The sequence below is a fragment of the Beta vulgaris genome, chromosome 8 (genome assembly GCF_026745355.1).
Source record: "Beta vulgaris subsp. vulgaris cultivar EL10 chromosome 8, EL10.2, whole genome shotgun sequence".
Classification (NCBI taxonomy): domain Eukaryota; kingdom Viridiplantae; phylum Streptophyta; class Magnoliopsida; order Caryophyllales; family Amaranthaceae; genus Beta; species Beta vulgaris.
This window is the reverse complement of record NC_079209.1, coordinates 57,937,242-57,956,954: the sequence shown is the minus strand read 5'-3', so window position 1 is coordinate 57,956,954 and position 19,713 is coordinate 57,937,242. Positions and strand designations below refer to the sequence as shown.

The 19,713-nt window shown below is 32.3% G+C and overlaps 1 protein-coding gene across 1 annotated transcript; it reads right to left on the bottom strand.

The window, feature by feature from the left end:
* Positions 1–423: 423 nt before the first annotated feature.
* LOC104902157 (aldehyde dehydrogenase family 2 member C4) lies at positions 424–10,689 on the bottom strand. Its single transcript, XM_057391244.1, has 9 exons — positions 10,521–10,689; positions 4,124–4,266; positions 2,553–2,936; positions 2,207–2,296; positions 1,949–2,126; positions 1,713–1,846; positions 1,462–1,599; positions 1,304–1,365; positions 424–926 (listed from the first exon to the last, which is right to left on the bottom strand). Exons 1-9 carry the CDS (start codon positions 10,624–10,626, stop codon positions 653–655), a joined length of 1,509 nt encoding a protein of 502 aa, XP_057247227.1. The 5' UTR covers positions 10,627–10,689; the 3' UTR covers positions 424–652.
* Between the last annotated feature and the right edge of the window lie 9,024 nt (positions 10,690–19,713).

Below are 19,713 nucleotides of genomic sequence, written 5' to 3'. Positions count from 1 at the left end.
TCTATGTTAAGGTGTTAACTTACATGTGAGCTTGTCCTATATTGAAGAAGAAAAAAGAGGCCAATGACTAACTTATAAGTTTAATGACTACTCCTTTTATTGCCGATTGGTTTTAGGATGGAAACTCATTTGAGCTTGTGTATAAGGATGACTAGGGTTGGATTTGGACTGGATTTCATCCCTAGTCAAGACATCGTTTCTTCAAAGCTTTCCTCTTGATCCAAAGAGCACTATTTCGCATTTTATAATTGCACATTTTACGCGTTGCTCATTTGCTAATTATGGCACTATCTAAGAATTTACACTACTCCATGGTCGACCTCTGTAGATATAATCGAGTAAGTATTGGTCTCGTTTAGAGCTTGGATAGGATCCAAAAATAAATAAATAAACATGAACAAAAGCATTATGTGTACCATGTAATTAAGTACATGAAAAATTATTCACCATTTTCATTCATAATTTTCATATATATGTATGATGTGTCTCAAGAAGTGAGCTTACACAAGTCGAGTATAAAGCTATATCACTCTTTTTTTTTTCAGGGGACTACAATAATCATTCCTAACCCAAAGATTATTACAAAACTAACATGCATGTATATTTTCCTTAATTTATTCCCCCGTTGTATAAGAAAGATGGCCATAATTATTTATAGCCAAGGAGAATTATAAATAGGGGTTACAACAGACTTAACATTTGTATACTTGTACAAAGCATCCATTCCTAAGTCTCTGCCAAATCCACTCGATTTGTAACCACCATATGGACAATCAATGTCAAATGCAAAATAACAATTGATCCAAATAACACCAGCTCTTATTGATCTTGACACTGTATTTGCAATGTCCAAGTTTTTGGTCACTATTCCTGCTGCTAGCCCATATTTTGTGCCATTCGCTCGCTCTATCGCCTCCTCAATAGTCCTGCAATTTTCGCGACATGATAGCATTGTTGTTAGGGCTTTAGGTACAAATGCAAGGACGAAACTCATATTTGCACTGTTCTCTATTCATATAGCTAAAGATGTCTATTAGGCCATCTCGACCCTAGCCTATCCAACCCCAACTTGGGTTGGGCTCGGTCATGAGCTTCTAATGTACTCACGTAACCAAATTGGTTCCTGACCTGGATGGCCAGTGACTCGCCCACCTGCATAGTTTAGAGTGTGATCCTGTGTCCGATTTTCTCATCTTGAGTCAAGCCACTACTCTATGTGCGCGAATCTCTACAATGCCTCCTAGGAGGTTGAGCACGCGTTATCTTATTATTTGCACAATGCTCCATTGTTTAGAACACTTACTTGAATTTCATCAATGACATAACTGGCCCAAATATTTCCTCCCTGGCTATGATCATATTGTCCTAAAAACATACAAGCACACATGATGAGAACTAAGGAAATTAAACTAGATATCTACATATTTTTTCTTCATTGTATAATGTTGGATGATTAATTACCTGAACATCTGTAAATATTGTTGGTTGAATGAAGTATCCCTTGTCTCCATGTCTTTTACCACCACATAACAAGTTAGCTCCTTCTCGCTTGCCATGCTCAATGTAAGAAAGTATCTTCTCAAATTGCTTCTTATCAACCTACAGCAGAGCATCATGAGTACATATAATTCGCAATTAATGTTAGTTAACTTGATGATCAACTACTCATTAGCATATAATCAATTGATGTTAATTACGTTACACTTAATTACCTGGGGTCCTTGATGAACATTAGGATCAAAGGGGTCTCCAACAATCCAATTCTTAGCTTTCTCTGCCAACTTTTGAACAACTGCATCATGAATCCCTTCTTGAACGAAAACTCGAGATCCAGCAACGCATATCTCTCCCTGCAAGTAGACTAATTAAGATATAGTGTTTCGTAGAGCTGATCATGACCAGCCGCGGCCAGATTATAAGACAATGAGGCAAAAAATTCAAAGCAAACTTGCCTTGTTATAGAGAATGCCACGGAGAGCGAGATCAGCTGCAACATCAACATCAGCATCGTCGAAAATCATGACAGGAGATTTTCCTCCTAGTTCAAGGGAAACTTGCTTTAAGTTGCTTGTTGCTGCTGCTTGCATTACTAGTCTTCCTACTTCAGTAGACCCAGTAAAACTAACCTGCAAACAATATTATTCAAAGTATTAGTAGTTAAATATCCACCCTATATAAGATATTGTGTAGTGAACTTAAAACATACTTTGTCAATGTCCATATGAGATGCTACAGCAGCACCAGCAGTCGGTCCGAATCCAGTGACCACATTAATCACTCCATCAGGAATGCCAGCCTAATCCAAGAAATTAAGATCATCAGTAGCTTTTCATATAGTATATATGCTTAGGCTATTAGGCTCAAACAAAGTTCGCACTTCGCTCAATATTTGAGTCCAAACTTTGACTGTGAATTACTCTCATCTCGTACTGATGAAACGTATAATTGGAGGTTATGAATATTAGCCTTATATTGTGTCTCATCACACACACGCGCGCACACACACATGCACACATTTCAAAGCTAAGTATCGAAATCGTCTACAAGCTTACCAACTTAGAGAGGTGAGCATAGAACAAAGCAGAGAGAGGTGTTTGCTCAGCAGGTTTAACCACCATAGTACAACCAGCAGCTAAGGAAGGAGCCACCTTCATGAAAAACATCGCGGTCGGAAAATTCCATGGTATGATGTGGCCTACCACCCCTACTGGCTCACGTAAGGTGTACCCTTGCATCTCACGTGACATCTTCAACGTCTCTCCATGAATTTTATCTGCTGCTCCTGCATAATACCTTAAGTTACTTGCACCACCAGGAATATCTATGATTTTTCCCATGCTATATAGTTTCCCTGCGTCTAGTGCATCCAATGCTGCCAATTCTTCTGTGTTTGCCTCCACCAAGTCCGCAAATTTCATCATCAACCTTCCTCTTGCCTTGATTAACATAAATAACATTCATACATGCATATGTTAATAGTGATTTTACGATTTATATAGATGATAAACGTACATCTTTCTAACAGAAATTAATTAATGTTAATAGTAATTTCACTTTTGCCAATGCAGAGTTTTGATCATTCACAGTAGCGGATCTCGAAATTATATGCAACGGGGTCACCTATCATAAGTACCCGAAACAGTAATGTTAATGTAGAACGTAGTGGTCCTTTTTTTAGTGTTGAGTGGGGTCCTTTTTACTACTAATTAACACTTTTATCTACATTTATACAATAAAAATTAGGTTTTCTTATATTATTTTCCCCCAAGTGGGGTCAGATGACCCCGCTTTTATTTACATGCATCCATCACTGATCATTCATATCTCTAATTACGAAGAAATAAAATTATAAAAAGTTGATACTTGGAAACTTTATGTTGTGAAAAATATAACAATATCTCACATAACTATATTTTTCATTAGGTATAAACCACAAATTAATAATCAATATGAAGTATGTGAATAGTGCCAAAATACAAATTGTATAGCTTGATAAAAAAAAACAGAGTTAATACTTCATAAGGGTTTGGTTTTATACTTTCCTTTTTATATATTATCAAAAGTTCTCTACTTTTGAAATCGATAGTGATGTAAATACCACTAGGCTATCACGTACTGCGCTTCAAACTTATACATATAACATTCACTTTTATATATAAAAAAAAAAACCATAATAATCAATATTGAGCATATATGTTTATATTTTGAGGGGAAAACTTCACAAATTGATCATATGGTCGATTATCCACCACTAATAGCATTTAATAAACAAAAGATCTAGCAATAAATACATTTTAGTACTGATAATTTAATATGTGGATAATCTACAAAATAAGTAAATGTAATTGGCTGCCAAACAGAATAAAAAATACTAAACAGGTCCATGTTGGAGGAGAGAGTGACCACATACAAGGTTGGCAGGGTTCCATCCTAAAACCAATTGGTGATAGGTGGAGTAACCCACCAATCTATATGTTAGTCATTCTCTCTCTAATTCTTCAATGTGGGACAATTATTTCTAACTCACATGTGGGCTTTACTCTTAACAATGTATCATGTATGTAATAAATTATAAGCATATAGAATTATACACATGATACATGGTAGGTATGTGATGACTTACATGTCCTGACATTCGAGGCCATGGGCCATGGTCAAATGCTTGACGAGCAGCCTTGACAGCTAAATGAATGTCTTCCTTGTCTCCTTCAGCCACATTTGCCACCACTTCTCCATTTCTTGGATCTATCGTCTCAAACGTTTTTCCTGCAATTATTTCAAATGGACCTCTACAATTAAACCATATAGTTATTCATAAATCATAATTATTGTTAGGTGTATGAATATCTTATTTCTCCTAATACACATTAATTCATAATTGTATTATGTACATTAGTATATGTCATAGAATGATATAAAAACAAAATTCTTGACACTTGCACAAATTAAAATGACAATAGTTATTTGTAGGCCTAGGCGGCTTGACACTTGAACAAAATTAAAAATAAGGGGGAAGAAAGTTTTGTGTCTGGCCCCTTATAAACTAATTAAATGAATTTTCAATCTTAAAACCAATTAGAAATAGGAATATCTTCTTAGTTTTTAAGCATGTAATTATTAAATTTTCTCATCTTTTTCGATATAGGACAACTCATATGTGCATATATAGAGTTTGAAAACATGTAATTTTTATTGCAGGTATACTATGCCCACTTATAGGCACTACGAGTGAAAGTTATTCAGATAAAATTCAAAATCTAATTGAATCCTAATTAGTAATTCGGATCGAACTCGGACTGCATTCGGATTGAATTTTTTGGAAAAATTACATTTTCGGATCGGATTAGATTGAGGGTAATTAGATCCAAAATCCAATATAAACGTATAGCAATATGCCTTGTATTATGTATCTTGATTGGGTTTAAGACTTTTAAGTACTAAACTGGTTTTTTTGAGAAAAGCCTAGTCCATAGCCCAATAGGATATCACTTCAACCCTTCCCCTAAAACCCTAACAGCACTTAATTCCTCATTTTCTAAATCTACTAGACTGTTGTTGTGCTTAATTTATTTCATCGAAAAACTAGAGTTTTAAAAAATCGAATTTTAGGATCAGATGCAATCTAGAGTATCAAAAATTGGATTGGATTGGACCGGATTAAACTCCAATCGTTTTGGATTCAGGTTGGAAAATTAAAATCCAAATTTTGTTTATATCAAATTGGATTAAACCCTAATCCAAACCGGACACCGAACTTTCACCATTAACAATCACACAATTTTTGCGATTAGATTCTGTGTAAAGTAATAGTTCTCATTATGATGAATAGCTGTTGTTATTTTTAACTACTACTTGCATCTTGAAAGACATAGTTACGTTGTTAATGCTACCTAGTACCTTATACCTACTACCACTAAAAGAATGGGTGGAATCTTTCACCATCTAGAATACTTGAAGATTAGGAAGCTAAATAATCTACCTTCTACAGTTCTACTGTCAAAATTCGAAACCCTACCGGATCTCGAATAGGAAAATGTCCTTTTTAATCATAGTAATTTTTTTTATAATATCCATATAAAACACTAGATAATATATTGGGCAATTGGGTATAGTCCATTTATAACTTATAATTATGTCATACTCTATATGTTTATTTTTTATCATTTTAACTTTCCTGTGCGTGTTTTACAATACACATTTTTGAACTTAAATATCTTTCGTTATATACTACTCCCTCCGTCCCATAATATAGTGATTGTTTCTTTTTTACACGGTCTCCAAGACGTAACTTTGACCTTTAATATCTTCAATTCCATATTAATAAAAAATATAAAAAGTTGATATTATGAAACTACACATTGAGACGAATCTAACAGATCTCACATGGAATATGTTTATATATATATATAAATGAGAATATTCGGTCAAAGATTTTAAAGTTTGACCCACCAAAAATGAAATAGGCATTATATTATGGGACGGAGGGAGTAGTAAAAAAATATAACGATTAATTATTAATAAAATACTAATTGAGACGAATCAAACAAGACTATAATTTCTCTTATAAAATGAAAAAATTTGAGAATATTCTCTCTAAGTATGAATAGTGTGTAAATTGTAGTTACCTTGACAGCTTGACATAGGATTTCTTTCTTTTGCATATCCAATCATGTATTTTCGGTGATTTCTTGTCTTTAATTTATAGTGCATTATGTACGCCTAGCTAAATTCTCACTAACTTATTAGAACAAAATTAAACTTCCTTGAACTTATTGAAATATATTTTATAATGTGTTAGAACTTATATATGAACTTATTTGAAAAAATGAGAAATTAACTGATCTTATCAGAATTTAAGTGAATTAATCTTAATTTATTAGACTTGAAATTTATCTTTTTAGGATGAAGAGAATACATTTTTTTTTTTTTGAGGGGAAAGAATGTTGCAGATTAAATCCCTTTCCATTAGCTTCCAAAATCTGATTAATTTAATGCAAGACCTAAAACACGATTAGCTAAACCACTTTGAGCAGTTTGCGATAATTATAATCTATAGTATGATAGTTTATGCAAAAATGTCAGATTTGACTTGTGAGGAAGGTTGGAGACCACATTATCTCAACCTCATCGATGACATATTGACATCCATAGCTCGTATAGTCGTATATCTATCGAAATACTTAAAATAGACTAATAGAGACGCCACAACTCACATGCAAAATAGTAACCTAGCTAAATCATGGAAGGATTTAAAATGCATCAATATGTCCTATATGTTTGGACTACTATATGGGCGGCAAACATTTATAATTGACATTGTTTTAATTAAAGGGATCAATAATATACTTGAACACAAATTAGAATTTGGCTAAAATATTATGTTCTATTTGTTCTTTAATAATTGTCTTGTTTGATTTTTATGGTCAAACTTATAATTCTTTGATTATATTTTCTCGCCATTATAATATCAAAATCTTATGATCCAACTCTTGTTATGTTTCATGTAAATGTATAATTTCAATATATTAAAATTTTATCATATTTACTAATATGTATTTAGATGTAGTAATAGTTAACATAGCTTACTGGAGACCATAAAAATCAACCAAGACAATTATTTAAATAACAGATGGAATATAGAGGTAAAATCATTCAAGAGCGTAATATTTGTGTTGGGAGATAATTTCAAGTCCTTTAAGACCAATTATATGAGTAATTATATTGAGAATAAAGTCCAAGTTTAGATTATAAAGCTACTTGCCTAACTAATTTATGGGCCATACTGTACTTGCAAAAGCTGTTGAGTTACTTGATATTTTGGCCTGATTTTACTTGTCTATGAATTTAAGAAAAAAATTGTAGTAGAGAATTTATATATATATATATATATATATATATATATATATATATATATATATATATATATATATATATAGGGGTAGGATCCGCTGAAAACAACTTTTAATCTGAAAACTGAAAACAAGGATAACTTTTAACACTTTTAGGGTAACTTTTGCCAGTTTTGGGATAACTTTATTATATTAAGGATAGTTCTATATATTTCAAGGATAACTTTATTTATTATAAGAGTAACTATTGCCACTTGTAGGGTAACTTTTACCATTTTTAGGGTAACTTTTAGCAATTTTAGGATAATTTTATATATATTTCATGGGTAACTTTAAGTACTTTTAGGATAACTTTATATGCTATAAGAGTAACTTCTTCCACATCTAAGGTAAGTAGGTAACCATATATATTTCAAGGAGAATCTGTTTCCGGATCTCCAGAAGGAAAAGTGGAAAACTTCATCATTAAACAATCAGACCTTCAAAATTATCATTCTCAAGCGATCATAACATATTTGAAGCAAAATAATAATGTTCTAATTGAATTTCAAAATACAAAATCAAGAGTAAATAAAAAGGTTTAATTGCGATTAGAATGGAGAATGTGAAGTAGATGATGTGATTCTAAGGAATTGGAGGAGAGAGATTAGGGTTTAAAATTGAGGAATTGGAGATTGGAGAGGAGAGAGAAAGTGACGTTGATGAATGATGATCGGTGGTGGGGAAAAAGCGATGGATTGTCACGCCGGTAAGCGATGGATTGCGAAGCTTTGCAAACGTGAGTCGACGAGGAACAACATGGAAGCGAAGGGAGTGAACGTAGGTGAAGGCGTTAGTTGACATGTCGAGAGAGAAGAGTACGAAGTTTGAAGGTGCAAGAAAGGTGAATCCATGGCGGCGACGCCATTGTTGACTGAGGTTGTGTTAACCGAAGAGGTCGAAGCCGTTAGCTTGAAGAGCGAAAATGGCAGATTCTGTGGTCGGAGATGAAGAAATCAATCAAACACTTACTGAAATTTCGAAGAATGAAGAGTAAGAGAAAGAAAATCAAGTGGGAGGAATGAAACTTAGCTTCTAGGCACGCGTATGGCGTTAAATCATGGTTGTCCAAATATTATTTTATAAATCCGACGGCTCATATTAACTGTTTTCAGTTTTCAGCTTAATTGTTGTTTTCACAAGATCCCATTCCTATATATATATATATATATATATATATATATAGAAGTGAGTTCATATGAGAATGCATACTTATATGAGAAATGAGAATGAATTTTACACGCTATAACTCTTATGAATAAGTGATGTAACTCTAATGAAAAAGTGACGTAACTCCAAAAACAAAATATTTGAAAAAAAAAATTAAAAAAAAAAACAATTTTTTTTAATTCAAAATTTTTTAGAGGGATATAACTCTAATGAATAAGTGTTGTAACTCTAAACCAATCGTGTGGTTGAAATTCTTTCTCATGTAAGGAGCATTCTCATGTGATCTTGCCTATATATATAAATATATATATATATCATGTTGGTCTTTGTGGGAGAAAAAATCATTTAAAAATATATATTTCTATTTTTTAAGACTTCAAATACACGTCATTAAATAATCCGGGGAGTATGACTGGGAACAAAAACTAGTTCTATATACATATTACAATAGTAATGATCATTAAACTATTTTAGCCTAGGAATACGATAATGCTATTTGATTTCTCATTAAAAAAGCTAACATTCTCTAAACGTGAACTTTTTGCTTTTTTGTTATGTCGGAGAAAAAAGATATTCCCTCCATTTCTTATGTGGTTCCTATTTAAATTTTTTTGTCGTAGAAAATTGATTAAATAGGAAGAACTTTAAAAAACGAAGGGAGTAATTAGTAATATTTTCAAACAAACACCTAATTAATGTCATTTTGTAGTGAAAATATTTTCTTTTCACAAGTTCTTTTTTCTTCGGGTTTTAAGTTTGTAACAGTTAGTGCTTGTTTGATTGCAATGGGAATTAAATTTTCATAGAAATGTATAATTTTTGGAAAATTAATTCCCTTATAAAATTCATAGGAATTAGTCTAAATTGTTTGATAGCCATAAGGGAAGTTGTAATTCATAGGAATTTATGTAGGAATTGTGAGTGACCAAGAAGATTGTAGGTAAATAAATTCTTACATCTTGTGGAAATTTCAAATTCACATTAATTTTCATTGTCTCCATTTTTTTCCATTTTATGTCAACCAAACAACTACCTAAATATGAAAATCATGAGAATTTTTATTGCCTACATAATTTTCGATACCAAACCAACACTTATTTTTGGTTCTACAAGGAAGGGTATAGCACTAGATTTGAATGGATAACCTTATCTTCTACTTTAAACTTTCAAATTATGAACCACATTTTTCAAAAAAAAAATAAAAGAAAAAACAAGAAGAAATTTATGAACCACTTTTGGTTTTTTTAATTTTCCATTTTTTCTTTAACTAAACCACATTTGTTATACAGTCCTGTTAAATAGGAGTATAATTTTCTTATATTGCAATCTTAGCCAATAATCAGGATTTTATTTGTTTCTCATTCTGTCATTCATCTAAAGTCAATAAATAATAATTTTAGTCAAACCATGCATTGAATGGTTTCTAAACTATTCTCGAAACTCCAACATGAACTTACAGGAATAGTTTTATACTCTATTATAAACTTTAGAAGTCAAATTTTACAAGAGTTCGATCATTTTCATTTACATATCAATAGATATGCATAATGTGAAACAATATCGGATTAATTCTAATGTTGATTTTCAAATAACTTCCTCTGTTTTTTTATGCAAAATTTGCCTTTTTAACGTGTAGATTTAAATAATCAAATGTCGCAACTAAACAAATAAAAATTAATATATTTAAAAAAAATAAAAAATGAATCAATCTCATTATTATGTAAAAAATGAGTAAACAGAGTTTCAAATATTGCAAGTTATTTGCATTATTATGTAAAGTTCCCAATCTCACTAACGGTATAAAACCAGCCGACATCTCAGTAAAATCAATTTTACATAAAAGTCTATATATTTTATATCTACATACTCACATACATATAAAAAAATAACAAGTCTTTAATTGAAAATCATACGACATCTACAATCTACGAAAACGAAAACGAAAACAAAAGAATTACTAACCTGAGATAGCGTCAACAAAATCTCCATTAATGAAGAGTTTAGTGAACTTAATTTCTGGAAGTTTAATTGAGGAAGAAGTTAAGTTTCCATTAGATTGAGTTGCCATGTAAACTTTTCTCTTTCACTCTAATTTTCTCACTGTATGTCTTGTTTTTTTTTTTGACGACTCAAGTTTTTCTACGAGAAAGCCTTTTAAACCCCTCTAATTTTTGTTTGGTTGTGAAGAAGTTACATCACTATAACGTGTGTCCGTTTTCCACCATGTATTGGTGCTACTATCCCAATATTATGACTTTAATAATATCGTACTAACAAACAAATTTCATTTACTAAATAACGCCCTAAAATTTTTTATTTACGCCCTAAATACGTATTTTATACTGTATTTATATATCTTCTTTCTACTCTTTCTCTCAGTTTCTCTTTCTCCTTTTCTTTGACACACTATGAACTAAGAAGTGTACGGGCCACAGCACAATTTTCCGGCGAGCTTGTTATCACCAACAATCCAAAAACAAAAATTGTGTTTTTTGAGAGAGAGAAAATGGTGGAAAGTGAAACAATTTCAGAAAGCATATTGCACTCCAAAGTGTGGAAAATCAATTTTGTAAAGGAGAAAGTTGCAAAGGTTACCAGTAATTGAAAACTTCATCACAATCATGAATGATATTAGAAGGGAAATCAAAAATTCTTTCAATGCAGGAAGTTGGTATATTTGCATGTAGTTTTACTTGAGTTTGGTATTGCTCCATTATCAAATCTGAAGTTGCTAGCATAAGAATTTGCAAGCTACGAGACTTAGAAAGAAGGTTTGATTTGTACAGCAACATATCTAGAGCAAATAACGAGTCCCCACTGTCAATCACCACCATATCACACCCAGTACCCCACTCTTCTTCTAGATCTCCTCTGTTTTCTTCGATTTTAAAAAAAATTCAAAAAAAAAAGGAGGCGTCCACCATGGACGCCCCACCACCGGTGGAGGCGCCCATGGTAGGCGCTCCACCACAGGGTGAGGCGCCTGCCATGGGCGCCTCCACCGGTGGTGGGGCGTCCATGGTGGACGCCTCCTTTTTTTGGAATTTATTTAAAAAAATATATATAGAGGCGTCCACCATGGACACCCCCACCACCGGTGGAGGCGTCCTTGGCAGGCGCCTCACCATGTGGTGGAGCGCCTGCCAAGGACGCCTCCACCGGTGGTGGGGCGTCCTTGGTGGACGCCTCCCTTTTTTAAAAAAAAAAATTCAGAAAAAAAGGAGAAAAAATAGAGAGAAGGAGGTGGTGGTCTGTCGGGGGTAAGGTGGTGGAGGTGGTCTGCCGGTGGTCTGCCGGTGGTCTGCCGGTGGTGATGCCGGTGGTGGTGGAGGAGGGGGGGTAGGGAAGTGAGTTAAGGGGAGGAGAGAGAAAAGAAATGCAAAGTATATAAATACAGTATATTATACTGTATTTAGGGCGTTAGTAGGAAATTGTAGGGCGTAGTTTAGCAAAGCCCCAAATTTCGTCTAGGAGAATATGTAACGTGCAACCTGTGTTAGGGGGACAATTAACTTTTCGTAATATATACTCCCTCCGTCTCAAAATGGCAAAATATAGTTCTCATTTTATTTTGCATAGTCTCTAGGACGTACCTTTGATCTATGATATCTTTTATTTCTTAGGAAAAATTATTTTAAATAAGTCAACCTTTTCGTGATCTTCCCATTTTAAGACTACCTTTTGATTATCCCTGATTGAGTTAAGCTTGTATGTATGTTTTCTTCTATTGAGTTTTAACCTTTTTGTGACTTGTTTAGTAGAAGAAAACAGGTTAAAACTTAATAGAAGAAAACAAACTTACAAGCCAAAATACAACCTTTTTGTGACTTGTTTTAAGCTTGTATGTAGGACAATTTTATAATTAACCTACTAAAAAAGTCACAAACAGGTTAAAACTCAATAGAAGAAAACAAACTTACAAGCCTAACTCAATCAGGGATAATCAAAAGGTAAACTTAAAATGGGAAGACCGCGCAAAGGTTAACTTATTTAAAACAATTTTTCCTATTTCTTATTAGTAAAAAAATATAAAAAGTTGATATTACGAGTTTATACATTGAGACGAATCTAACAAGACTCCTCATGAATACGTTTTTTTTATACATTAGTAAGAATATTTGGTCAAAGTTTTTAAAATTTGACTCCCAAAATAGAAATGGGAACTATATTTTGGGACGGAGGGAGTATTTCCTCCGTCTCAAAATGGCAAAATATAGTTCCTATTTTCATATTTAGTTTCACATTTTTACGTAATTTGTCTTGAAAAACCATGTCCCATCATTTATTTGCTTCTTGAATTTTGTTTTTTCCTTTGTTTATTCAACCAAAATGTTACAATTAATGCTCTTTCACCAATTATTCTCCATTCTCTCTCCTAAAATCATATTTTTTTTCCATACAACATTTATTTAAATAAACAAAAAATATTTACTACTTCTCTTAGATTCTACTTGTATAAATTCACGTGAAAAAAGAAAAATGGAAATTATATTTTGGGACGGAGGGAGTAACATTGTGTTATGGACTTATGGATGATGTATAATGCAAAACATTAAGTTAGGCTAGAGAAAGAAAACCTAGCTGTTATTCCCTCTTCTCCTAACTCTCTTCTTTTCTATAAACATTATGTAGAAGAGTTTTTATAGATGTTTTCGTCTATGGTGAGCACTTTTTTCTCTCCTTTTTATAGTTCTAGTTTGTTTTCTTACTATTTTCATTATTTCGTTGTTTTCAATAAGTCTCATATGTGTGTGTGATGACGCTTCTTTATGGATTTTGTAGTCACCCTTTTACGATTGGTGAATTAGTTTGGTTTCTTTGTATGTTAGCTGAATTTGGATCCTGGCTCTAGTGAAGGTTGATTTGATATGATTTTGTGCGGGATTACAACTACAGTTAGTACTTCACGTATAACCGATTGAATTAACCCTAGTTCTACATCAAAACTAGATCAGATCGTTAGAATCTCTCGTAGAAAGTTACATCCAATAGTGATGTGAGATTAAAGAAGGTATTTAGACGGGTTATTTCTGCTCAGCGATCATAATTTTTGCCATATATTAGAATTAAGTTATTTTCAGTTTAATCTGTATTTTATAGTTTATGACTTTTTTTGTGTGACTTCATGTTCATAAATGAATTTTCACTTCAAAAAATAAAAAATATAACAATGTTATGGGCTTGCATTATCAGTTTAGCAATTAAAATTCAGAATCTGAATATGTACCCTAAGTCCCTAATGATATTCGTAACTCAATATTCCAAAAAGACAAGCTAATAAGTGATAATTATAGTAACTTATCTCATTTTTGTAAGAGTTTGTCTTTTAAGAGATCGTTTTCTTTTAAATTAAAATTAGGCGATAGTAAGTCTAATATTAAAAAGAGAATAAGTCAAATAGTGACTAGGTTAATTTTTTTCGGTGACTAGTTTAATTTGTTTAGTAACTAAGTCTACTTTTATATTAAAACTAGACTGTCTCTTTTAATGATTTTTGTTTTTGTAAATGGCTCTCAGTGAAATGTTTGTGTGTGTCTGTATATAGATACCCTCCCATTTTATATCAATTGCACTATTATGTAGAATATTATTGGACTTGCACGGCCAATCATTTTTGCATACTCGGGTATGGAATTATCGGTTTTCATCTCCTTATTTACAAAACATAAATCTTTTTATTGTATGAAGTTCAGATATTCAATTATAAGTGCAACCTGCCGAAGATATTTGTAGGGTGTATTCGGCACAAACTTTTTAAGTAGCTTTTAGTATCTTGATTAGGTCAAAACATTAATTAAGAAAAATAGTAGTGTTTGGCAAGGTAGTGGTGTAAGTAGTTTTTAGTGTTACAAGTAGTGTTTTAGTAGTGTTTGTGAAAAGCTACAATTTGTAGCTTTTGGGGTAGCGTTTAGTGGTGTATAAATTATATATTAAAGTTTTGTTTGAGTTTTTAATTAATTATTTGAAAACAACTACTTTGACAGCTTTTTTAACCGAACATCAATATCTTATACCGCTACTTGGACTGCTAACAGCTACACATCAACCACTAACAGCTACTCTAACAGTTAAAAGCTACTACTACAACTATTGTTGCCGAACACCCCCGTAATAACCTTACGTTACAAATTGGTCATTACGTTTTCGCATCGCAGACAAGACGAATCTCATTTTCAAGATGGTATATATTCAATGTAAAATGATTTTCATGTAAGACATCTTAAAATGGAAAAATCAATTACATAGCTAGACCCCTTTCTTTGATTTAATATAAAAAAAATGCTATGAAAAATGAAAGGGAAAAGGAGAGGATGAACAAGAGTTTTTTTTCCCCTTAATGAAAAAACTTGTTTTACACCCAATACCAAACAAAACAACGGAAAATGAGAAAAAAAAGAAACTACTTTTCATGTAAAACATTTTACACCCTATCGAATGAAGCTTAAGGTCATTACACAACAAGTCCTTAATCTTCTTATATTATTTATTGTTTAGTTAGTAGACTCAAAAGTCAAAACATTGTAACTTCAATGCATTTAGAAGCCAAAATTTCAGTATGGTAGGTAAGGGTCCAACTCTCTCGATCCCCCATCCCAACACACACACATACATATGGAGTCGTTTAAGATATTCCCCGTTCTTCAATAATTACAAGGCATATTAAGCAATTTTAACTGTATCATTTGTTCTTGTGACTTTCTCTATAGAAATAACGTAATGTTGAAGTTCATATAACATTGCCAAATGCGAACCAAATAAGTAAATTTTGCAATTTCATGAAATAGAAATTAAAAAGTATCAATTAAACTAGATACACTCCGCACTAAAAGTTACTATTATTATGTACTATGTTATAGTCTAAGAGGATGTTGTACTATTATTTGTTTAGGGACCAAAAAAGAGTACCACATAGTGAGCTAACTGAAGAAAGTTACGCCATTTTACACGAGAAGATGCAGTGAAGGTGGTCCCGTAAAAGAGGTTTGATGAGGGAGTCATGGAGAATTTGTGCGTTAATGAGTGTAAAAGTCCTATTTATTTGGCATACAAATGGGAACATCTGAAACATGCATGAATGGAATGATCGAGGGAAATTGACAGAAGCTACATCCATCTTTTAATATGAGTGATTTCTTGAGAAATAATGCAACCGTTTAGTTTTAAAACATTGGAATGCATTTATGAAATTCAGGATCAACGTCAATGAGACTTGAGCTTAGAACTATCGAAGTGCACCGCCTTCGTGGCTCATATGGATCAAAAAAAAAAAAGAACTATCGAAGTAATACTCCATTCCTAGATTGACATACAATGTATGGGGTTGTCTAGATTCCATGTCCGTTTCTTAGACCGCTTAAAATGTCATGAGTATTTTGTCAAGATTCCTATATAAAAAAGGTTTCGTCCTTCTCAGATTCCGATGTGATATATCCAAAATCTTAGGTACCTTTTCCCACCTTTAAAGAGTCTGCGTCTCCATAGGAATTATAGGACACCGAAATGGGTCACGACTCTGACACCATCTGTATTTATTCTGTAACACCCCTAGGTGCTCAAGAGTCCATTAGTATATATTGTTCTTTTTGGGCCCTAGCCCTCAAGAATTTGCTTTGGTGTAAAACCGAATATTCTATTCAAAATGTCTCTACTAGGTTAAAGTGTCTAAGATGTTGGCTATCTCACATTAAAAGTTTAGGAAAACCACTTTTTTTTTTATATATAGAAGTGGACACCTCAACTTAGTAAAGGTCTTTTGGATATGAATTCGGTTCTACACCAAAGCAAAATTTTGAATCTCGGGCCCAAAAAAACAATATCTACTAGTGAGTTCTTGAATACATAGGGGTGTTACATTTAAGGATTTATTATTTATTATTATAGCAATAGAAGTCAAGGTAAGAAAAAGAAAGCTTCTGCATGTTAGTCCTTTTTGTTTACATAAATTACAGGATTTTGATATATACAACTGATACAAGTTACAATTCTTTGATTTGCCATTAAACATTAATTAAATACTTTTTTTGGAATAGTATTATTTTAGACAAATCCTTAACAAATGGTAGTACGACAATAGCGTAGTTCATTCGCAAATAACAAAAAAAAAAAAAACTTGATTGCAAATTACTATACTTATGTGAAGATGGATAAAGTAATTTACTCCATCACCTTTGAAGCTAAGTCAATAGCTGAAGTCATGTGATTAGATTGATCGCTTAAAATTTATTGGATAAGTTTCTTTTTATGTTAAATGCATTTTTTTTCAATAAATTAGCTTTCAAATGCAACTAACTATTGATAGCATTGACTAAGGTATTGTCATGTCAAAAAAATTCATGTTTGATATCAGAAAACTTTTCTACTCTCATGTGATTTTTTAAAAGTTGTTCATCATATCTATGTACTTGTAGTCTATACAACTATCCTAACAAGACAAGATACGGAGGAATTGATAATGTAGGGTGCGTTATCTTCACCTTAATAAAGTAAGTATCAGATTTAATCTGTTTAGTTTTATTTAGATAAGTTTCAATCAGTTCCAATCAGGACAATAAGTTTCAATCAGGTCTAATAAATTCTAATAAGGTCCAAATAGTCAAGGATTAATAAATTTGAATTAATATTTTAATTAAAGTACCACTATGTTTATTATATAGTATTATATTTGTAATATTATCTATTATTTTATTATTCATATTATGATTAGCTGATAAGTTATTATTAAAAAATTTAATTAAAGCACCACTATGATTATATAGTATTATATTTGTATTATTATCTATTATTTTATTACTCATATTACTATTGATTGATTATGTTATTATTAAAAAATATTATAATCATGGTCAAAGAAGGTTAACAATAATAATCATCATAATTATTATTTTGCAATTCGTCTTTAGATAACTAGATATAACATGTTTTTGTATCCAAAGCCCGCTATTTCGGGCCTAAATTAACGGGTTTTTGCGGGCCAAAATGGGCCGGGTCAAAAAATAGACTAAAAAGTCATTTTTGGCTTGCCCAAAGCCAAAAAAAAATACGGTCGGGCCGGCCCGCGGACCTAAAAATTCTGCCCAAAACCCGACCCAAAAACGGGCCGGGCCGGGCCAAGATGATCACCTCTACTCATAACAATGAAATATATAGATATTATTAATTGATTTCCTACTAGTGTTTTATGAAATCAAAGCAACACTATTAGATATTTATTAGTGGTGAAAGCTGTATATAGGCAATCATATAAATAATATTTTTTTGTTAAAATGTTAATCATAACAAATAACTAATGATTACTTTATTTTTTGAAGGATAAATTTTAATGATTATTATTTTATAATAAATTTTGAGGGATAGTATCTATGTTAGGAGTAATATTTATGTTATTACTCATTAATTTTTTTTTGTTAAATAAGGTCAACTAAGTTTCAATCAGGTTCAATAATTCCAATCAGGTCAATAAGTTTCAATCAGGTCCAATAAGTTCCAATCAAGTCCAATCAAATCTAATATGTTCAGTTCAGTTCAATTCAATTCAATTCAATTCATAATTATTCAGGTGAAGATAACGCGCCCGTGATTGCCTTCTCAAATGTATTGTGCACCATCTTATGCTTACAAAATCGACACATTATTTGAAGAATGACACGGGACCAAGTACACATAGCATATTGGATAACTACATTAGAGCTGCTAAAATCTGACACGACCCGTTTACACGACACGAACCCGACCCGTTTTTAGCGGGTTTGGGTCAAGGTTTCCGACCCGTTTAATTAAATGACACGACACGACACGACACGCTAATTAAACGGGTTGGGTTCGGGTTTGAGTCTCCAACCCGCCAAACCCGTATAACCCGTTTTAATTAAAAAGCCAGGTTTTCATAAATAAGCTGCCCAGGTCCATTTATCTTATGTTTTGGCCTTTTGGGCCCAATATGTAAGTAAATGTAAGAGATAAAAGTCCAACAGAAGGAAACCCTAGCAGCTTTGAGGAGAGAGAAAAAATAACCTTCACTTCTTCTTCTTCACTTTCTGGATTCAATCTCCCAATATCTTTTCTGGTTTCACGTCATTTTCTGGTTTCCATTTCAATTTTTTCACTTCTTCTTCTTCACTTTTTGGATTCAATCTCCCAATATCTTCAATTGTACAAGGTAAATTGCTATTTTTTTAAATTCTTTTAGTTGTTTTTGCACTTTAAATGAAGATGAGATTAGTGTATTGTGTAATCAAGTGGCGGGAATGAGCATTGATATAGACGATGATGATGATCATGCGAGCTCGAAGAATGTATCGGAAGCTACTTAGATTGACTTGCATTTAGGCTTTTTATAAAATGTGTGGAATTTGTAATTTGGTTTGGAATTCATGTATGTTTCAATGTTTGTTTTAGACTTTGTGTTTGTATTTGTAATTTGTTTTAGACTTTGAATTGGTATTTGCTTTACATTTTATGTGGCTTCCAATTTCCCCAATTTCAATTAAGTCAAATTAATCAGTTATGTTGCATGCCAAAAATGGCAGAATATTAGAGCAAAAAACAGGTTACAAATAGGGCAGAAAATCAGATTTTATTGACAGAAAAAAGCCAAAAACAGGTTAAACGGGTTATCAGGTCGGGTTCAGGTTTCAGCTTCTGACCCGTATAATTAAACGGGTCGGGTTCAGGTTGGGGATTCTCAACCCGTTTAATTTTTGACACGACACGAAATGAACACGACACGACACGTTTAGCACCTCTAAACTACATATTACCATATTGATTGTCTTTTTGTGCTAATATCTAGTCAAAATATACAAGTTATGATTAATAATTGGAGAATGACACATCACACTTGAAAAATGAATCTTGTAAAAAATGCAACTTAAAAGAGGTGTCTTTTTCTTGCTATCATTTTATTACTCTTATCGCTCTTTGATTTATTAATACCAACTCCCTTAATCAATTTTACCGTTAGAAAGTACTTCCTCCGTTTCTTTTTAAGTGACACATTTGCATAGTATTTACTATTTACAGTTTAAACTTTAATTAGCTCTGGTGATTTACAAATAGGAAAAACATAGTCATGTGGGATCTTGTTAGATTCGTCTGAATGTGAACTTTTTTAATATCAACTTTTTATAATTTTTACTTATTAATAATTGAAGATATT